Here is a 23,332-nt window from a genome sequence, read left to right on the forward strand (position 1 = left end):
ACAAAATCATTCTAGTCGTTAAAAAAAACTCCTCCCTGTGCTCCGAATCACTGAAATATATTTAGCATTTTCTACTAAGAGAACATCAACTATAAGAATATTGGTAACAGGACGAACCACTAATCTTCATAAAACACACCTGGATTTGGCCCTATAATTAGGAAATGTTGTAGAGTCCAGCCAGAGAGTTATCTATCAGAAAGGACATCATAATGTTTGTCAATTGTGTTTACAGGTAGTTTATCATCAGTCGCCCAACTGCAAAACTGTAGCAATAATTGTTCAACAGCACAGAATTCATCAAAGAAAAAAAGAAACATGAATGCAATGCATTTCAACTAATTTTTGGTCACCAACTGATTCACACATTATAAAAACAGTCAAGCATATAAGAAGATTGCTAGGGAAAAAAAAGAGCTTTATTTTGTATAGCAGGGACTTTGTTCCATATGAATACATTAAAAGGATACAACACAGCAAAAGGTCAGGTTAGTATCATTCTATAATTACTAATAATGGTTAGTCATCCAGACATTCACATTGCAAGACTAAAATGAGAAAACAGTATTGCAGAATGTATTGTTACTGCAATTCCATAGTCATGTACTATTCTGGTGTTTGCATTACTACATGAGATAAGATGCTTCTATTTTAAACATCGCTATATCTGCAACAAAGCATATAAAACACACGGACTACAAATACAGCAATTTAGTGTAGCTATTACAGTATTAATTGTGTATACCATGTTTACTCTAATGCCAGCACTATCTTACCTAAGACTAGGTGCTTTAAGTCTAAGACTTGGGGATAGACCGAGGTACAGATCAGGCAGAAGAGTCCAAAGGGATGAAAGGAGTTCCCAGCCCTGCACCTCCATAACTCAGCTTCTGGCAGTTTAAGCTGCTAAATACATCAGACTGGAGCTTTCAGCCAATTCCTGTAAAGGTGAGAGAGGCTAAAAACGCACCATGTTTTCATGTCCAAGTCTAGACACTTGGCATCGAGCCACCGCCTACTCCAGTGCAATAAATATTTACTATTGTGTTCTTCTGTATGTAGTGTCTGTGTATAAAATGGTTCATAGTTTCAACATACAAATATAGTAACAAGAAAAATAATAATACAGAAGTAACATTCTCCCCATACAGTAACTTAGTCTCCCTACTTTCAGAGCTACAAGGCTAGGAATTTAAAGTGTTGCTACAGTGATGCAAATCTACCTCTAGGCTGTCTTGAAATATTGTTGCAAACTACTACTGTATGTGCATTCTTCATTGCTTGTTTGGGCTTCCCTTTGGAATGCAAGTGCTTAAGCATTAAGCCATTTGATTTTGATCCATACCATCTATAGCATGGAGTCTGCTTCTTTTGATTTGGTCCACAGTGGAAGTTTACATTTTGGACCTGCATACCATAAAGTAAAGCTTTTGATAATGTCATAATCTCAGTTTATCCTGACAATATAATTGGGTAAGAGCTTTTCGGTGGTTCTTTAGTGATCTACTTGACGTGTCTGCAAAGGATGTGACGCTGCAATGTGCTGCGCTCTCCGAAGCGCATGTGGCAAACATCACATTGGTGAGGTCTTTCTCCAGTGTGGATCTGCTGATGACGTGTCAGCTCCCCAGCGTCCCGGAACCTACGATGACAAATCTGGCACTGGCAAGGCTTCCCACCGAAATGAGTGTACTTGTGACGTGTAAGATGAGAAGTCCTTTTAAAAGCCTTGCCACAGATCTTGCAGATGTGAGGCTTTTGTTGGGAGTGTGCAATGCTGTGCCTCTGGAGGTAGGAGAGATACTCAAATATCCTAAAGCACACTGGGCAGGTATATACCTTCCGAGGGGCTAAAGATTTTGCTGCACCAATATGTGGACCATCAGAGTTAGACTCTTGGGTCAGACTGTTTGTTTTTGTTGTTTTAGGCTCCTCTACAACCACAGTGTATGGCAGCCCTTGGCTATCGATAAGTAGAAATCTCCTGTACGTAGAGGTACCTACTGGCTTTTCCCTTTGTTTGGCAGATGTGACCTCCACCTTTGCTTTGTCTGGAGAAGGAGCTGAACTCCTGAATGATTTATCTCTATGTAGATTCAAAGACTTATTCACTCCAGTCCTAAAACCAACAGCACTGCTACTCTCGTTATGAGTAAAGGCGGTACTTTCAGAAGGCATATCCTTGTGATATAATCTGTGTTTATCATAGATTTTCTGGTGCACTTTGTCCGTTGTATGTATTGGAGGTTCTGGCCCAGTTACTTTCATTCTCTGCCAAGTTTCACTTGTACGACTCTGATGTGGTGCATTATTTTGGATCACAACCCTCTTACGTGGATGATAAAAAGGGATTCCTAGATAAAGGCTTGGTTCTTCACAGTGATTTGCCTCATGACCATGTAACATGGCTTCAGTTGTTGAACTTCTTTTACTCTTTACCTTAGCTCTCTGGTAGAGGACTGAAACATGCTCTTTGGTATCAGCAGGGTCGGAAGGATCCATCCTAATTTCTTCTCTGGAAAGTTGTGCATATGTCATATCTTTTTGAGGACGAACACTACGACCAACATCTCGAACCTGAATGGGCAACATTTTAGCCTCGGATCCAAAAACGGTCTTTGCAGAGTTTTTGGAATCTTGGCCATATTTGTTAAATGTTGGTACCCATGCAGCCCATTTCTTCACTGTACATTTGTTGACCATTTTCAGAGTACTTTGTTCCGAATATGTTTTTTTCATTTCACGTTGTTCTTCTGCCGGAAAACCATTTCCGTAATCTGCTCTGACTTGCCGCAATGTGCCTTCTAGTTTTTCAAGGTCTTCATTCATCGTTCCATGGTTTGTCATCACTTCTCTTTCTGTATTTAGGTAACGGCCATAGTTCATTTGCATGTTCTTAGGTCCATTCAGAACTTTTCTGTGTTTCAGAAGGTTACTTCGAGGTTCAATCTGATGCATCTTCCAGCATTCAGGGTCCATTCAGAAAAACTTTGTAAATTAGATTTAAATGGAAATTGAAATTCAGTTCACCTATGAAGCAACAAAACATTGTTAATAGAAGCTGTGACAAATAGCTCTTATTTTTTTTACAGGTTTTGGACACTTTAATGATGCACAATGTTGTTTGAAAACATAAAAAGCTAATCATAACACAGTTTGGCTTAATAATGTCCAAGTTTAGGACTTTAATGGGAACATGACTATTCCACAGTTGCTCACAATCCGGTGGGACAGAATGTTTCTGTATGTACCATATTTCGGGTCAATTACTAACACCCGTCAAATGTAACTATCAGATCTGACACAATGTACATGCTCTGCAGCCTTTCAATGTCCTGAATATCCGAATCCTATTTTTGAATAAACCTATATAAAGAACATGAGGCTATGTGCTAAGGCAATTCTGGAGCAAGGAAAGTATCTTGACGCATTGCTCCAATTTTGAGTGTGCAGTTATGTGGAATGTTAGGCCGCGGCCATAGTGCGAGCGACGGCGCACACGGCTCTTAAAATGCAGGGGATCTATTGGTCCGGCCATAGTGTGCGCGAGCGCGCACGCGAGGAAGTGCGACAGATTTCAGGCGACAAAGGATTTTGTTTTTGTCGGGCAACGGCCGGGTCACGTGAGCGGTTCAGCCAATGAGGGCGAACCAGCCACGTCACGGCCATGCCTCCCCATCGCTGTGTATCTCAGTCCGCAGATCGCTCGTCCGACAGACGCGCATGACGCCATGCGCTCCGTCGCACCCCCCACTATATCCCAGGCCTAAAACGGTTTCTTACCTGTGGTGCAGATGTCAGCGTTACCGCAATTTAAACTTAGCAGAGTTTTTATTTTATCATATGACTCCTGACACTTCTCATATTGCATGTTGCCGCACATATAGCAAAGAGAAGGAAGCTTAAAACTATACTATTTTCCTCCAACATGTATTTAGTACATGGCTCCCAAGTGTACATCTTAACAATACCATGATACATTTAATAAATGGGGGGTGCAGAGGGAATATTCACATACATCTTTCCAGGATTTATCACAAGTATTCAGAGAGAAAGGAGACGGGGAGAAGAAGTAGGCAGATCCCACAAAGGACAGATGGTAGAAGAGAGATATGGGGGGTGAAAGAGGAAAAGTAGAGAGTTGGGGCACAGGGAGAAAACAGAAGGGGGGCACAGAGAGAAGGGGAGCACAGGGAGAGGGGGGCACAAGAAGAAACAGAGAAGGGAGGCACAGGGACAAACAGAAGGGAGGCACAGGGACAAACAGAAGGGAGGCACAGGGAGAAACAGAGAGAAGGGAGGCACAGGGAGAAACAGAAGGGAGGCACAGGGACAAACAGAAGGGAGGCACAGGGAGAAACAGAAGGGATGCACAGGGAGAAACAGAGAAGAGGGGCACAGGGAGAAACAGAGAAGGGGGGCACAGGGAGAAACAGAAGGGATGCACAGGGAGAAACAGAGAAGGGGGGGCACAGGGAGAAACAGAAGGGATGCACAGGGAGAAACAGAGAGAAGGGAGGCACTGGGAGAAACAGAGAAGGGAGAAACACAGAAGTGGGCTACAGGGAGAGAGAAGAGCAAATGCACCAGGAGCAAGGGAGAGACGGATCCTCCCCCTCCACCCACAACCTAAACCACCATTATTTGTTCAGCCTCCCTACAGAAAAATAAAAGTTGGCTCTATGAGGATGCAGACCCTGTCCAGCAGAGAAAGTCTCTATCTGCACAACTTCCAACACCAGAAAATATATATATATTTCTTTTGAAATGGTATATTGATTTGCAGGAAGCAACAAATGAACCTAGTTAGAGAGCCCTTGGATTATGTATTGTTAGCAGATGAGGGAGGGGTGGTCAGGAATTAAACCAGAACCCTATGTTGTGAAATGCATGCAGGAGAACTGTAATGTTATGTTTTACACCTAGCCTCAGTGATACAATCATTACATTACACATATTCCCAGCATAGTCTGCCTGCTGTATTGTGTTCTATTTGCTGTGTTTCTCTCTTTATCATGCCTTGCTTGTTATGGTGATTGAGTGTGGATGCTCTGTAATTAGTGCTGCAGGAGAGCGTTCTTTCTTACCTGAATTATTCTGCCTTTCTTGGGCTGCTTTGGCTAAGTAGTGGTTTAGGGGGAGTGTATATTTCTGAATAGGAAGAGAAAGGTGCCTCAGTGGAATCAGTCCTGATGGAAACACAAGCCAAGTGGAAGTGAGAAATGTTACTTCTGTTCCTAAAACCCTTCACCATTGCAGTGTCACCCTTAAAATGAAATGATCGCTTTGTTCCTTACAGGGCATACAATATAATGTGCCAGGGTGTATTTGCAGTACAGCAAAGCTTGGTTAGAAACGAATTTCACTATGGAAGTGGGGAAAACTCTCTTTAAATGAAAAGGGAGGCTGTCGGTGGTGTTGTGTTCACATGCAGTGCATTCTGAACCAGTGAAAATGTAACTCCAGGTGTTATGTGGCGTATGATAGAGAGGTAACTGAATGAAATTATGTGGAATTAAATGTAGTATTCTGTTACCATGTTAACTTGCAGTAGTATACGTGCCATTTACATTACTTGCGCAGAAGGATGCAGAACAGAAAATGTGGTCTAAAAAATATTGGGAAATATTTTCTATCCCTATGACTGTTACACATGTAATCCTTCCTAGCACCAGAGTGAACAGTGGCATGCTAAATCTTGGTGGCTGATGCCTAAATAAAAGTAACATGTTTACACACATTGAAATCATATTTCAAGGTTACTTTGTAAAAATTATAACTTGCAGTATCCTTTAAATATGCCCTTTTGTGTGATGTCTCTGTGTGCTGAGCAAGACCTGGCCGCTTCTCCCATCAGTCCCATTCGCCTGCTTGATTATCCTCTATGTCTCATATTAGTTAAGTTATAAACCCTCATAAGCTAGACCAGGGATGAGCAAACTTTTTATGCAGAGCCCCCCTTTTCATCCATAAAATTTCTCGGGCCCCACCTGCCTGATGTACAGTAATCAAAATCACATGGAAAAAAAACAAAAAAAACCTTTATTAAATGGTATACAATATAAATCCAAATATGTTTAAATACTTACATATTTCAACAGCTCGCGCTTGCAAAATTAGGCTGCGTCCACGCTGCCACTGAGAGCGGTGACATCACCAACTCTCCAAGCATGAGCACAGGGTGTCCTGCATAATTTTGCAAGCGTGGATCGGGGCTATTTGTGTGTGTGTCTGTGTGTGGCTGTGTGTGTGTGTATTGACTGCTGCTGAGCGCACTTCAAAGTCAATTTTGTTTGTCTCCCCAAGCGCCAAGCTTGGGAGTGCGTACGTGCACAAAGGCAATCCTTTGGGGGGGCATTCATCCACCTCTTTGCTACCTCCCTTCCCTCTCCCCTACCCCATTTTTGTCTTGCTATCCCCATTGTCATTCACACTTCTACCTACAGTATTATTATTATTTTTTCCGTTTTCAATGTTGTGTTTTCACTTTCTTTTTTATTATTTCTGTACATTTATAGTATGATTGATATAGTGGCAGCCTACCCTTTCACTTGTAGAGGATCGCAGCGAAGCAGGTTGCCAGCGGAGGAGAGCAGGAACACAGCGCTATTGCAGGGCAGACACCGGGAGGGGCATTTGACTTCACCGTGCTCGGACGTGCTCCTCCCCATACCTCCGAAGCCCCTGCGCATGCCCTCACACACCATCACGTGGCCGCCACCTGCACTATCCTGTTCAGCCACCCGCACACATCTTCGGCTGCCCACCCGTGCACATCTTCTTGGCCGCCCCTCGCGCGCAGCTTTTGCGTCCTCCCGCGCACAGCGTCTGCCGGCCCGCGCACCCAGTTTTCGTCGCACGCCGCCTGCGCCCCCCTAAATAATCTTGCACCTCATTGCCCCCCCAGTTTGCGCACCACTGCATTACAACACACACTCTCTCAATCACCACATACACACACAATCAATCACCACATACTCACCACATGCACTCAATCAATCAATCACCACACACACACACACACACACACTCAATCCCGCCCCCACACACACACACCCCAGACACACACACTCAATCCCCACACACTCACACACTCAATCCCCACACACTCACACACACAATCCCCCACACACACACTCAACCCCCCCTCCACACACAATCCCCACACACACACACTCACAATCCCCACACACACACTCAATCCCCACACACACAATATCCCCCCCACACACAAACTCAATCCCCATACACACACACAATCCCCCCCCACACACACACTCAACCCCCCCCCCACACACACACTCAATCCCCCCCCACACACTCAATCCCCCCCACACACACACTCAATCCCCCCCACACACACACTCAATCCCCCCCCACACACACTCAATCCCCCCACACACACACTCAATCCCTCCCCCCCCACACACACACAAACTCAATCCCCACACACACAATCCCCACACACACACACACAAACTCAATACACACACACACAATCCCCCCACACACACAAACTCAATACACACACTTACTTTCTCCTGGGGGGGCAACATGCTCCGATCCCCCAACCCCCCATGCTGCTGAAAACTGGTGCGGGAAGCAGACAGGAAGAGAAGGAGGGGCTGTCTGTGTGCAGAGAGAAGCCCCGCCCCCTCTGCAAGACACAGACACATAGAAGCAGCAGCACGGAGCTTCTGGCCGCCCGTGCACAGCTCTGCCCACCCCCAGGTTTCCCTGCAAGCAGCCCGCATACCCCCTACATAATCTTGCGCCCCCCCAAGGGGGCGCACCCCACAGTTTGCGCACCGCTGAGCTAGACGAAAAAATTGCCTTTACTTCAATTTAGTCTGCATACGTATTTTGCCGTTCATGGCATCCACTCCATATTTACCCAATCCCTGGGACATTACATTTTAAACACTCAGCATCTCATTGTCGGGAATGAAAAATAGAACAAATATACAAGAATCAGGGTTCAAAAGAAAAGGAAAAATGGAGGTCGCTCGTGCCATCGGTCTGTTGGAATTCCCTTCTTCCTACTCCTTTGGGTGGCCGCTTGCTGCCCTTGCATGTCGCCACCCAACTCCTGGTAGACGGGACTCCTTTCACTTATGGAATATGACAGGAGCCAGTTTGTATTTACTCACATGGAAGTGAGAATTGAATGTGTCTGTTTTAATACATTTTTTTTCTATTCACCTCAGTGCGCTTTCTTCTTTTATTTTTGTGTTCACGTTTGTGGTTGGGGAAGGATCACCCCAAAAAGATAAGCTACAGGTGGTTTTCTGGAGGATACCTCCCTGATATACAGAGTCCATTGGGATTTTTTTTGTGTGCAGACGAGTCCCTTGTTTGCTACGAGTATCGTTACTTCAAAACAAAAGGACCAACAGTAACTAGGGTTGTTCTGGCCTGGGCTCAGTGTAGGTAATGAATAGGATTAGGCAGTATAAACTCGTCCCCTTTAAATGCACACAGAGTCCTTCTATTTTCTCTAACTTTATTGGAGGGGTGTTATCAAAAACATAAAATAACTAGAAGATGGCATTTGTAAGAGGAAGGTAAAAACGTATTGCCTTGTTCTGGGAGAATAGTGAGAGAGAATGTTACTCACAAGGCTGTAGGTTCTAAAAGGGAGTATGCTTGCCTGGACAAGCAGGAAATAAGGCACAGGCTGCACCAACTAGCAGGGGAGAGGAAGAGCAGCCCAACTCACTGAGGAGTACAGGGGAGTTGTCAAGGCAACAGGCTGAGAAGCCATAGAAAATAGTTACATTGTAATATTATAACACTGTTATAACTCTGTGCCCAGGACATACCTGAAAACGAGAGGTAACTCTCAATGTATTACTTCCTGGTAAAATATTTTATAAATAAATAAATGATAGCAGCCTCAGAATAGGGAAAATAAACAGACAGGTTCCAGGACAGGGGTTACCAATAAAAAGCTTTCCTTTTCTGTGGAAATATCACTTACAGCTGAATTGCAACTATTTAACAAGATTTTGTATTCTAAAGTAAATCATTATCTATTTTTATTATTGCAGTCCAAAGACTTTTTGCTTTTATCTGCCTGAGTATATACACAATAAAATTTACAATTTTCTCCAAAATAAGGAGTACAAAATAGGTTTGTTACTTAAGAAAACAAGTTTCAAAACAACAAAATAATGTTGTTCATATTTTCTGTGTTCTTTACAAAAACATATTATTCGGTGTCTCATTTTCTGCTTCTTTTAAGGCCGCGCTTATAGTTATGGCGCACAGCGCCAAAACAAGTACCCGAAGTCCGTCGCGAGTGCCCATAGTGGGCGCGACGGCGCTGCGTAGCAACGTGGAGACCAAAAGCACAGGAGACAAATGACATTGTGCTACACAGCGATGGACGCATCACGTGACTGGCGGCAAGCCTATGACATCTCCATCTTGTAATTTGTGCCTCCCCCCTTGCTGATTTCACCACCCCTTGCCGCCAGTGCAATCGCACTACTCAAGTGCAACTTTTGCTTTAGCAACGGGGGCGTGTGACATCACGCGGTCGCGAGCAAGCAATGAAGTGCTCACTATAAGCGCAGCCTAATAGAGGTCACTTTTAAAGTGATCGACATTACAGCCTTAGTCTGGAAGCTTTAATTCCAGTGTTCCTATTACAGGTCATTGTTCAGGCCTTGCATTGCCTATCCCTCTGGCACAGAAGGGGTGTAGTGTATTATGGAATTACGGGTGGCAAGTTGATATTTATGGATACACAATAGCGGTTCATAATAATCGGGTAAGTCCATCTTTCATGCCACCTATGTGTTTGATCTCCCAGGCAGATCTATATACTATGTTCTGACATGCAGGACCCACCCAGGGCCACCAGCAGGTTCCAATCCCTTTAGCAGGAAGCTTCAGCTATGCTTAAATCAGTTAAACTAATCAGTGACATTTAAAATATGGCTTTACTTGATTTCTTTGTACTTTCTTGGAAATAAACGTTTGTATTATGTTTTAATTTCGCTTCAAAGCTGCATGGTCTATTTCTCACTAACTCAATGTTTTTGCTGCCTGTGATTCTTACATAAACTCCTTTCTTTCTTTCTTTCTTTCTTCTCTCTCTCTCTCTCTGGCCCAGATCCACAGAAGGGTGTTAAATTTTATCACAGCTTTACTCACATACAAATAAATGGAAGTGAATGTGGGTTAAAGCTTACCACCCTTCTGTGGATCTGGGCTTCTATTTCACTCTATGGCCCATATTCACTAAAGGGTGCTACGCTTTGGCACATCTGAACTCCCAGTCATTTCAATGGAAATTAGGCAGCGTTAAATCCTAGCACCCTTTGGTGAATATGGGCCTATGGGGGTTTTCAAAGTCTAACAATTTCCTCAAAGTGCCGGTCTCCTCTAAGATAGAGATACAAAGTACAGCTCTACTCACAAGCTCATAATGAATTTCTCCATTTAATGTGACAGCCAAGAACAGTGGAAAGACGTTTTTGTCTGCAGTAATCACGTTTTCCCAGGATATTGGAACAGAAAAGGAAAGCTTTTTATTGATAACCTGTCCTGGAACCTGTCTGTTTATTTTCCCTGTTCTGAGGCTGCTATCACTCCTTCCTCGGTGTTATAATATTACAATGTAACTATCCCACGATATTAGAACATTTTCATTGTAATCAATGGAAGAATTAGGGCCTTCTTCTATAGGAAGTCAAAATCCAGTATCGCTGCAGCGTGTTCCGTGACGCTAGATCACTTCATCAGGGAAACCTGGATTCCTGGTTATTATACTTAAATACACATATTTACTCTATTTGTGTACGTTCATATCTCACCACCTTTTTTACCAATATACATTTTATCAAAATACTACGCTGAGAGGCGTTTTCTTTTTTTTTTGCTCATATAGATGGTGATGCCCTGACATCCCTTCATGAAACAGCAGCAGATCCTCTGATTCCCATAGGGAAGTTTGTATTATCATTACCATATTGGTTTATCACATTTTCACATCTATTGTTATATACACTGTGGTTCACTATGTATTTGTTGGGCTATATACTGCACTAACAACTATATATAGTTAATATTGTTTATATAATCATCACATTGGGTCATCATAGACCTATTATGAAGTGTTTATATATTCTTTAATCACAATATCACTTTACACATTTTATGCGCTTTGGACAGCTTTTGCTGATTATCCTTTTCTTAAAGATATCTATTGTATCTGCCATCACAGTCTCCATTGGTAATGAATTCCACATTTTAAATGCCCTTACTGTTACAAACCCTTTCCTTTGTTGCTGGTGAAATCAGCTGCATCTATGTATACCACATCAAATGCATTATCCTGGTCTAAATTCCTACTTTCCTCATCAAAGAAACTAATAAGGTTAGTTTGGCATGACCTACTGTATCCTTCATAAATTCATGCTGACTGTTACTAATAATTATGTTTTCCATTGGTTATTCCTGAATATTATCTCGTACTAAACCCTCAAGTAGCTTCCCCACAATTGATGTTAGGCTTACAGGTCTGCAATTTCCTGGTTGTGATCAAGCTCCCTTTTTAAATATAGACAACATATCTGCTTTACGCCAATCTTGTGGTACGGAGCCTGTGGAAATGGAATCCCTCAATATCAAATATAATGGTTTGCTATTACTAACCCTTAAGAACTCTTGGATGTATGCCAACTGGGCCATGTGCTTTATTTACTTTTATTTTGTCACGCCGCTTATGCACTTCTTCCTCAGTTAACCAATTGTTCGTTAATATAGAGATTGTGGCTTCCTCTGTAGCACTGTTATTGCAATTGATTCCTCCGTGGTAAATACAGAGGCAAATGATTTGTTTTAATACCTCTGCTTTTTCCTCATCTCCAATAATCTGCCTGCCCATGTCACACTGAAAGAGTCCTATAATTTCCTTCATAAAGGATCTCTCCGAAAAGGGGGATAGCCCTCTAAATGAAGTGCCCAGTCATGAGTTTCATCTCACCATGTTTCAGTAATGCCTATGTGGGATCCCTTGTAGGTATTAATTCAAGCGCCCCCATTTTATTTGTCAAGCTTCTTGCATTAGAAAGCATGTATTTAAAAAAAAAAATCCAGTCTGTATTGAGCAAATATGTTATCTTGTCTGCTAGTGCCTTTCTACTCCATTGGATTTAGTCTTTAGAAGTTTTGTAGTATTATCTGTATTTAATATGATTGCCTCCCATCCTGCCAAACTCCCACTCTCCCATCTCCCCACTCTACCTCCATAAATTAGAACCCCTAGCTATTTCTCCATTCCTACCTATTCTCTCTAGTTTATTACTTCTTTCTTGTCTAAAAGAGATATAGAACCTTTTTGTAAAGTAATTCACGGAGCCTGGTGAAATATACAGGTAGTCCTCGTGATCCAACGTTTCACTTTACAACGAATGGCATGTCCAACGCTTTACAATGCAACCCTACGGGCCGTTTTCCGACGCTGGAATGCGTTGTCCGACGCCTGAATCTGTTATCCAACGCTCACCGCCACTGATTAACATGGGACTCACTTTACAACGGTTTCACCATCCAACGCTACTTCCAGAACGGATTCCGTTGGATAACCGAGGACTGCCTGTACATCACAATAGTATATACAGTATTGATACTGTATGATCCTAAACTGAAGTTGGACATGTTCATGCACTTGAAGAAAAAAAAAATGATTGTCTAACATTTTTAAAATGATCAATCTGAAAAACTGTGTGTTACCACTAAATTGCGATAGCCTTTTGTGATCATTAAAGGGTTATAATGCCATATGTCCCCTCAGCTATATATTGTGCATCCTATGTGACAAATGTAAGTATATTTTATTACATTATACATCTCATACTTTTATAGATTCCAAAGCAGACCTGGGTAACACGAATTATACAGTTAAATTGATGCACAAACAAATTAAAACAACCAATGGTTGCAGAATGATGCAAAAAGTGATACAACACATAAACCAATGGTCTCTTTTTTATGCTGAAAGCCACTTCTCATATCACTAGCTAGAAGACAATCAACGAATGTTGTTAATGAACACACAATCTCAATGCACTTATGTCATTTTAGCAACAGAACTATAGTGTTGGCAGCTTGATACACAGCACCCATAAATGTCAACCTACAGAAGTGCAGGAACTTTTTAATGGATGGGGATGCTGTACATACAAAATCAGTAACCTGTATGCATTATGACAATGTCAAAATGTATAAACCTTATCATGGGAGCTGCAGCGCCCACCACCTCCTCTCCTGCTCCCACCTCTAGTTCCAGTTCCCATGTCAACCTAGAATGTATATGTGAACATTTTGCGAGTAAAAATGTAATACTGTATCTTGAAAACATCGGAAATGTACAACAAGCTTCTAAAGAACAAAAACCCCAAACTATCAACGGTGAAAATCCCATTAAAAGCAATAGGAGTGTTTTCTTTGTTAAATCTGGTGCTGCTTTTGCCCCACTAAACCTGTTGATCCTATAGCAGCGTAGCGATACCTAGGGCGAAACTTTCCAGGGGAATAGAGAAAGGCGATGTGTTTGCAGACGGTGCCTAAGATTCCGGGAAGAGGATTTCTTAGGTCCAGGTACCACAAACCTAATGATAAAAATCCCATTAAAAACCTACTGATCTGATAAACTATTTGCAAGCCCTGGTGAAAAAGCTTAATTTAGGGGGAAAAAAAGAAAAGAATTGTACAACGAACATGAGCATGTAATAGATGAAACTAAATACCCAGCCATCCCTACCGCTCCCTCCCAATTTCCAGCTACAGACAACTATTTGGAAGACAGTCCCTGTAAGGACAGGAAGGGCCCGTGGTCAAGTAGCAACTTGGTTTGCAAAACGTGAAACCCCTTCAACAAACGTATTTAATTATTGGAAGGTTTCGCAATCCCTGTATTTTATTCCACTAACATACAAACACAGAAGTCTGGTGGTTTATATATACGCGAGTTATATACTTTTCTCATGTAGTGAGCACATACAGTACACTTTCCTGTTGCGGGGAGAGTTTGCAGACGCTCCCAGCCTGGGAGAGGAAATGTATCAGTTCTGCCGTTCGGAGCATACAGTATGTGGGTGAGTTGTGTGCAGTGTTGGTTTGAGTCACTGAATCGTTTTGATCTTGTGTGAGCTGGAAGCTCCCTTTTTTATTTGACCTGTTTGGATATAGACGTCTTGTGTGTTGTAGAACATTATAACCCGGTTATTCAATGTTTTTCTTTCTAGCATCTTGACTAGCTTATTGCTTTTGGCTCTTCTCATCTATCCTACCAACGAATCTGAGCACAGCTAGAGAGGTGTGTGTGGTTGCAACATAATTACCCCTTTGGTGCAAAGAAAGCTGAAGGAGACACAGAATGAAACGTGGGGGATGGGAAAGAAGCCATTTTATTTTTTATCCCATCTGATCGCTGTTTCTAATTCACCACTTCTCTTCCTTTCTGATTCAACCAGCTGCCATTTGATTTGACTTGACAGATCTTTATATATAATATATATATATCCATGTGTATCCCTGATCTGTCTCCAGGATACTACTGATTACCGAGGTGGGTTGTAAAATGAATCCATATGTATACACATGATTTTAGGCAGTTGCTGTAGATATGACTGTGTGAGCCACTTAGTATCTTAATTATTCATTTACATTTGCTGTGAATGGGTAGACGACCTTATACTGTCACATCTCCTTAATGCTCTATTCAGGGTGCTTGCTACCCGAGTGCTTCTCCCTTGTTATCCCTATTACAGATAAACTCCATGGATATATGTCCCTTTGCTATTGTGTGATGTAGTGTATACAACTGTTTATGTGCAGTATTCACAGATAGTTCTAACCTTTATTGTACCCCTATTTAGAGGAAGTAGTACTGTTTAAAAGCATATACACTGTACAATGTTAAAGTGACATAGGGATGTATGTGCATACACATATTATATTGTGTAATGACAAACATTATTACACAGGAATAGATGTACTGGTGAGAAACTTATGATTCATTGCTTCTTCTAACTACAAGGTCTGTTTCCATTTCACACGTTTGGTTTTGGATGACCCTGACCAATGCTCATCCTGCCTTACCAATGCTACCTTCTATTATGGCATATTTCAGCTGGGTGACTGCAGGATGCAAAATACACAGTCACTTCAATCTCCTTTATTGGCATCATACATACTATTGTGTATTACGTTAGGCAGTCATTTCTCATAGTCTTGACCAACTCCTGTATCACACTTGCTTGATTATTGGAGGCCAGTCACTTTGTGCAGTAGCCATTGATTTTCTGTACATTAAGTACAGTGTGTGATGAGATCTGTGATATTGTAGACAAAATGGCATTTCCTTGAAGGGAGAGCTGTTGGATGTATGCAAGGGGAATACATTCACCAATTAAGTTGCTGTTCTAATGTAGTGTTTGTGATCCTACAAATACTAAACGGAGCAAACCTTTAAAGGGGCAATTTCTCCTAGGAGCATACAGCAGGGCCCCGCTCTTACTGCGGTTTCCGTTCCAGGCCTCCGCTGTAAAGCGGAAATCGCTGTAAAGCGGGGCCCTACTGTACTGTGTTGTACCTTTGAAAATAGAGATGCAGAGCTGTAAACTGACTGTTTCGCTGACAAATGGCATCTGACAAGGAGTTGCGCACGCACTAAAACTGTTGTTTAGTGACAGCCGGATACTTTGCTGCTGAGCGCGTCATGCTGAAAATGGCCAGAAAAACGGAACAAACGCTGAACCTAATGAATATGGGTATACATTGGGAAACGCTGTATGAGCGGAACGCTGTAAAGCGGGGCCCTACTGTAGTATGTGAATATACAGATGTAGTCAAACTCACCTCCCCCAGCATTTTTACCGTAGCTGGCAAAGGAGAGAGCTGTGGGCTGCTAGGGAGGGGGATTCTTTTCTATCAGACTCCCCCACAGTGTTAATGCCCAGCTGCGGGGGAATGACGGGATCACCTGTAACTACATCTGTATCTCGTATTGCACCATCCATGTGCATCGAGCTTCAGAGCACTAATAGATGCAACAAAGTAACATGAAGTAATACATAATGGGAAAAAGCACTTTAAACATTAGGAAAAGGAGTCTTTGCCCCAAAGAACTTACAGTGTAAGTGTACTAATGACAGTGACATGTTTAAGGGGTTACATCTGTTTACCAAAATCTCTTAGCATTTTTTTAAAATAAATATTTTACGTTTGTAATGTAAACATGGTGAACTAGGGGTTTGATTTCCTCTGGCTGCTCCATTTTGTCTGATGTTGCTGTATGTTCAGCAAGTGCTTGCACAGACAGAGTTCCCCCTCCCCACAACTTTATCGGTTCTCTGATGAGAACAGAGTGGGGTAAGGGGTAAATAAAACACTTGAGTGACAAACACTTTCTTATTCAGAGGCCCTAAGAAAAGCAGTTTGTATTTTCCCCCAAAAATGTAAGCAGCCAAACCTCTGCTTTCAGGATGGGGTTGGATTGGTTTAGGCTGCGTTTATATTACTGGCTACCGCCATGTAATACGGCTTGCAGCCGCAAAGCAACTCAATGTAGCCAGTAGCGACCGGCTATAGTGGGGGCGACGTGTGACATCACCGCTACCAAAATCGCTGTAGTCAAAATAATGACAGATTTACAGAGAAAGCCGCATCACGTGACTGGCAGCAGCCAATCGCATAGCCCCTTGCCGCCAGCGACGTCTCACATCAGTGTGCAGCTTTTGCTACAGCGATGTGTGATGTCACGGGTAGCGTCGCTGTAGCCAGTACTGCAAGACAATTAGACTTCTAAATTCTTTTATAATGGTTTGTTTTCTGTCTGGCTATGAGGGATTGTATCTTTTTAATGGCCAGCTTTTTCCATCCATAGTACTGCCAATCTGAGGGTCGTAGGATATGGTTCCAGTACTTTTTTTTCGAAGTGTAATCCCAGTGCATGGTGCCACATGCACATCGGTAATTGTGCATCCACATCCCTTACCCTTGTGGCTGCCTCCGTTCACAACTTTCTTTTTAATCCTTTCCGAGCTCTTCTTTTCTCTCTCTTATCGATACCTGTCTGGGCAATCCTTGTACATTATGTAACAATGGAATAACCGCAGTAGCTATAAAGTTACCAGGGGATCGGATTGATGATAAAACACCCAGACCACCATTCCCTTGATGGTGTATTACTGAGAAACAGAAACGTTGGTACTTTCTCACCACGTGCTGGCAGAAGTATTCAACTCGCTGATGGCTTTTTGCCATGTTGTTTTGGTAACCGACCACAGTGCACAGAGTGGGTACAGCTCAGGTAACATTAGACTGCTGTAGTGTTGCATCACATATTTGATGTAAATGGCAGTAGAGTACAATAAACCATGATTGTGGTTGATTGAAGCCCAGTTTGTGGGTTGTTATAGAAAGACTTGGGCTGCGTTTATCGTGCATGCGCGGCACGAACAAAGTGTGGCAGCTCTGTAGGGCCGGCCACATGGAAAGTAATGATACAATCACGTTCAATAGTAACACTGCACAGGTGTATGTCAGTATTTACTGAGCTCAATCCTGGGTATGTTGGCTTTGTGATGATGCAGGCACACCGTGGGAGCTAGTTATGTAATAACTGTAGCAGGCCTGTACTTTGAAAAGGGTGCTTCGGTGCCACTGTGCTTGTAGCCGTTGAGGGTCCCCTCTGACAGTGCTCGAACAGCCGGTCACGTCCTGACTGAAATCCACTAATCCTACTGCCACGTGTATACGTGTGCACTCCGCAATCTTCTGACAAGTCGGATAGCACTCCAGTTCGCGCAGATCTGACATCATAATGGCCGTCTCCGTTTTTAAAAGGCTCCTCTCCATCTTAGTCCCATCTCTCGAACAGCCGTGATCATTGACTGCTATCATGTCCATTAACGGTTACGTGTCCATAACACGTTGGAGAGGAAACTGCCAGGGGGCAGTGCGAGTATGTGGACTGCATCACACAGGGGGTTACACACATTCTGTATTTTTCTTGCCGATGCTGTTCGTTGGTAATTAATGGCTAATAGTATGATTTGTAGAGCTGATTGAGATAGTGTTAAGTTTAGTTAGGCACATGAGTTTGTCAACCACTGTTTTGCCTCTACAGCAAGTAAAACAAACTATAATATAACTCATAACATCCCTTTTTAAATCTAGGCTGCTGATTTGTCTAATGGCTAAACGGTGGATGTAGTTGTGCTTTCACCCCCCGCCCCCTCTCTTTTTTTCAGACTCTTAGGTTTTATTTCTTGTTTGGGGTTTTTAAATGTTTTTCTATTTTGGGGCCAAGTGTGTTGTATGACATTAAATATCTTTAAGACTGGCCAGTCAGTGTGTTGTTTTTTTAATTTTTTTTTATATTCTTTTATTTTTTTAATGTCCCATTCCGCCACACCTTCCTAATCTGAAGCAACATAGATATGATACAGTCAACCCCAAACTTGTGAGATTGAACATCTGGCTGCTATCGGCATGTAGAAAACATGTTAAAGAAAATATCTGACCAATGCAAACCAGCTTGGGGGATAAAATGAATGTTGTTTCTGAAAAACTACTCTGCAATAGCCACTAATTGTGAGAGAGGAGCAGTGTTACAACTTGCTATTATTATCAGGCCTTTTGTTTACTAAACATAGGAAAAGGGAAAAGTTGACGTTCCCAAGTTCAAGAATAATGTTGTCAAACATGAACACAGCCTGGAGATTACCTTGAACACTTTCAATAGGATGCCATGCATTGGATAATGTTTTCAGGGCAGGATCTCCTAAGCCATTTCCCTTTAGTAATTGACGCAGTTGTAATTAGATATTGTAGAAAGGAAGAGGAATTAACCTCCACCACTGATGCTTCAAAAAACAGTCAGGAAAACATGATATCTTCTATGAACACAAAAATTGAACTGCGAGTGTCCAGGCTATATTCATTATCTGTACTTCATATGCTTCCCGTGCATGTATCCGGCCTCGGCCTCAGGACGGGGGTCTATTGAGCGGTCCGAGGAGATTGAAATGCCGGTGAACACCCTGTGAAGTATGTCCCACGGCCAAATAAACCCCTCTACCGCAGCCCTCACTTATGCCCTGGTGTCCCACACAATAGCAAAGAATAATGGCTGGCAAGTACTCACGATCCGGAAACAATTTCACTGCCGTTGTATGCCGTGACGTAGAGCTGAAGACAGAACGCAGAATCGGCGTGTTCCTACCCAAAATAGAAAAAAATGCTGTTGCAATGGCTGTTCCCTGCCCTCCGATAGAAATTAGGAGAATACCAAGCGCTATCGTAGAAAAATAGCAAATTTATTAAGCCAAAATGTTTATACATATGACAAAATCACTGACTCGTTTCGTCCCAGCGTGGGACTTTGTCAAATCAATTTTTTCTACGATTGCGCTTGGTATTCTCCTAATTTCTATCGGAGAGCAGTGAACCGCCATTGCAACAGCATTTTTCTGTAATTAGACATTGGTTCCATCGCCTCACACACCCATTTGTCCTGCAGGTTGGGTTGTTCTCCTGTCCCAGCAGTGCCTATTTATAAACTAATTTAAATCCAGTTCTGTATTCCATACTGTATGAAATCAAATTATTAATGTTGTGTTTACCTAATTGTGCTCTTCAAATAGTATCATATCTCATTAAAGTAGCAGTCCCACATAGCCAGAAGAAATCTAACAATGCTAATAGTTTAGGTTTTTAGTTGCTTTCATTTTTCAGGGGAAATTAGTTCAAAGTTGAATTCCTTCAGGGCCTCTGATTTAGGGAAGTGTTTGTCAGTGAAGTAGTTTATTTACCCTTCTACCACCCTGTCCCTGTCGGAGAACCAATAAAGTTGTGGGGAGGAGGGACTCTGTCTGTACAAGCACGTGTTGAACACACTGCGACATTAGACAAAAAATAACACTTATATAGGTGTCAGGGCTAATAATAATAATAATATATATTTTTAAAAAGCATCAATTACCCAGATGAGACCCCCTTTTAAATGTCACTGGAATTAGTTCACTTTGGTCCTAGGAAGGATTGCCCCATAAACTGGATCCAGTCTCCTGTTCGTTTTGCTTGCTCCACCCCTGTGATAAAGTAATCCGATTTATGCACTGCCTCTCCATAAGGGACAAATAATGTGGGGCAGTAAACACCCCCCTAAGCATCCGGGTATAATGTTTAAGAGGATGGTTAAGAAAAACGTCAAAATGACTTTGTTAAATATTTACCTACTTATCTTTATCTTTATGTCTAATTTTAAGGTGTTGGTGACCATGTTTTAACCTTGGAACATATCACTTTGGTCCGCATCATAACTGTGTCTGTTAATCCAGCGGTGCGCAAAGTGGGGGGCGCGACCCCCAGGGGGGGCGGGAGATTGTGCTCGGGGGGCGCAGGCAGTTGCAGAGGCCCCGCGCTCTTCCTCCAGGCATTTAAATTAAATGCCGGGGGATCGCGTGAGGCCCCTGCAACTGTTTACTTACCAGGATTCAGCCGTCTGTGTTGCGTCGCCATGGCAACGCGGCGTCAATAGACGCCTCGGCACCATGTGACCTGACGTCACACGCCCACGCAGCGTCATCTGACGCGAATGAAAGTAGGCAGGGGGGCGCGAGAGCCGGGGGCAGAGTGACAGGGGGGCGCAGCACAAAAAGTTTGCGCTCCCCTGTTTAATCTATAGCTTGCTTCTGATGCTAAGATTTCAGTATTTCTTTCTACAGAGGAATACACCAGCTACAGTGACCAGCACAATACATGGGGAAACGTGGCGTGCTCTCAAGATTATTTTTTCTTCTCTTCTGAGCATGGTTTGCCTGCAGAGTAGAATAGTTTGTTTTTCTTATTAGTGGGTAGTTGACATAGGTCAAATGTAAAATTACTTCCCTTCGTGTCATGTTACTCCACTTGTAAAGGTAGGGGAAATTGGTTCCAACTGGCTGTTGACAAGTTTGTCTTCCGATCACTTGTAGCTAACCTTTCATACTGCTTCTGAGCTAGCTAACTGCTCTGTTTGGACTCCAAAACTATTAGGGAGTTGAGATCACATTTCTCTTTTTTGTGATTAGTTCTTCCATTGACGTCTTTCAAAATGAAATAACGGTATTGCCCAGTATGCCATCTTCCTTTTTCACCTGATTAGCAAAGTGCTGTGGAAGGGTTAATCAGATACATTTTTAGTACCTCTTGCTAATTTCTGCTTTTTGAAGTGAAACTTCTTTGCAGGCACCCACTAAATTCTCATAGGACAAAACTCCTTCATGGAGATGAAAACTTGTTATGGAAGTAAGGCACGATCACGCACGCTCACCCCCCACAACCCCCTCCGCTGGCTAATCTCACAGCTCTAAGGCCCGCATTATAGTGGGCGCGCTCGCTCCGCTGTGCGCACGCGCGGCACATAATTGGCTGTGGTTAGGCAGGCGTTCTATACTAGGGCCGCGCGCACGCACGGCAGTAAGCGTGGAGCCGGCCGATCGGGGGAAACACTTAGAAAAGTATGTTTTTGCGCCGCTCGGAGTGAAGCTGCAATGTGTATACTGTATGTGTGTGTGTGTGTGTGTGTGTGTGTGTGTGTGTTTGTGTGTGTGTGTGTGTGTGTGTGTGTGTGTGTGTGTATATATATTTATTTATCAAAGTTGCACATGTTAATAAATTATTTATTCTCACATGTCTGTTTATTTTTTTATTTTTAAAATATTATATAATCAATTATTAACTTTCAAACAATCTATACACACACACACACATATATATATATAAACTCACACACCCGTGCGCGTCATAGCCTGTCGCTCACAGCATGGACCCGTACACACAAAAAGTGTGCGTCATGTGCACGAGCATTCGCACATTCGCGCCAACTATAAAACAAGCCTATCAATCGTTGCTCTAGCCGAAAAAGCTATCAAGAACGTTCATGAGCGTGCGCTAGCCCCTTACCTAATCGCGCAGCGCATAAGCAGCCTGCGCAGAAGTGGCCAGGGCCATTTGCGCATGCACAGAAGTAAGCAACGCCACTCGCGCATGCGCAGAGATGTTTCACTTACAAAGCGTGTGCTCGGCACACACCCCGTCTTTTTTTACCTGTTCTTTTGATTATTGTTTTGAGCTAAAAGTGTTTTTCCCCTGTGATGTCTCATTCTGTTTCCTTTGCAGCTCTTGTTTTAAAGCACGTGACGCTTCAGGTCATCTCTTTCTGAGCTAGAGGAACATTGCAATAAATACTCTCAATGGCTGATCGGAATCGGAGACAAACAAGTAAGAAATATTAAGGGGTTATTACATAGGGAAAACTGGTCAGATGTATCTGTGTGCGCAAGGACCCTCGTCAACTCTAGAGAAGCATGTTCAGGACTTAGGCTTTTAAGGGAAGTTCTGCTTACACGGGTAAGATGATTTCTCTGAAACTCAAAAATAAAGAATAATAGAAAGGGGAACATCCACAAACCAAGAAAAATGTTAAACCCAGAATTCAACTAAAAACATAATCACATAGTGATTAGTGAAGGTGCTAGTATCAAAGGTGGGGAACCCAGCCTGTATATCCGCAATGCAAAGGTACGATATGACACTGCACACTACTGCTTGATCAATAAATGTTTTATCTGCATGTAAAAATATACAAAAGTACACAATATATATGATCCAAAGTAAAAAAAATGACCATAACATCGTACCCATGGAAAAGAAGCACTGGCATGATTTTTCTGGGAAGGGGCAGATTGGGTCACTGGGAAACCGGGCAAATGCCCTGTGCGTCCATGGGCCAGTGCCTCCTTGGCTATTAAACTTGCTGTAAAGCTGTAAGTCTCTCACGTGTCTGTTAGATTGTATCAGGCATTCGGGCTTGCCCCGGTGATCCGGTGCTGCTGGGGATAGGACAACTGTCACAGTGGCTCCCCATGCAGCCCAGTGGTTAATGCATCCTCTCCCTCCTCCTGTCGGCGCTGGAAGTTGGGTCCAACTTCCGCGTGACCGGAGGAGGGATTTGTGAGGTCCCTGGACTGGCACAAGACTGGAGTAGCACTGAGGAGACTTCACCCCAAGCAGGTAAGATTGTTTGGGTGTCAGGAGGGGCGTGGGGAGGTTTGGTGGTGGTTACAGAGGTCCCACGCTCTTCCTCAAAACAATTAAACTGATTGCCGGAGGAGAGCACTGGGCCTCTGTAAGTGTCTCTTACTAGTCCGGCAAGTTGTCATGGCGACGTGACGTCACATGGCGATGCATCGCCATGACAACGTGATGTCATGAAGCCGCGTAGTGGGAGGAGAGCCGGTAAGACTGATATTGCCTGGGCCGATATCTG

At 42.9% G+C, this 23,332-nt stretch overlaps 2 protein-coding genes across 8 annotated transcripts in view; one reads left to right on the plus strand and one right to left on the minus strand.

The window, feature by feature from the left end:
- Positions 1-23,332, plus strand: part of CCDC106 (coiled-coil domain containing 106) — a 61,881-nt gene that overhangs the window by 18,636 nt on the left and 19,913 nt on the right. Inside the window, exons 1-3 of one of the 7 annotated variants that reach the window (XM_075605247.1) lie at positions 13,814-14,108; positions 14,259-14,581; positions 22,183-22,284. In XM_075605247.1, coding sequence (XP_075461362.1) covers positions 22,257-22,284 — 28 coding nt within the window. In that variant the 5' untranslated portion in view covers positions 13,814-14,108; positions 14,259-14,581; positions 22,183-22,256. The other 6 variants (XM_075605248.1, XM_075605249.1, XM_075605252.1 and 3 more) reach the window with 6 other exon arrangements.
- Positions 402-5,170, minus strand: LOC142497444 (uncharacterized). The gene is made up of 2 exons (XM_075605236.1): positions 5,088-5,170; positions 402-3,030 (listed from the first exon to the last, which is right to left on the minus strand). Exon 2 carries the CDS (start codon positions 2,977-2,979, stop codon positions 1,504-1,506), a length of 1,476 nt encoding a protein of 491 aa, XP_075461351.1. The 5' UTR covers positions 2,980-3,030; positions 5,088-5,170; the 3' UTR covers positions 402-1,503.

This window comes from Ascaphus truei, chromosome 6 (genome assembly GCF_040206685.1).
Source record: "Ascaphus truei isolate aAscTru1 chromosome 6, aAscTru1.hap1, whole genome shotgun sequence".
NCBI classification, from domain to species: domain Eukaryota; kingdom Metazoa; phylum Chordata; class Amphibia; order Anura; family Ascaphidae; genus Ascaphus; species Ascaphus truei.

What these genes read in the sequence shown, in the direction of transcription:
- LOC142497444 (XM_075605236.1), bottom strand. Translation starts at nt 2,979, where the DNA reads ATGGACCCTGAATGCTGGAAGATGCATCAGATTGAACCTCGAAGTAAC.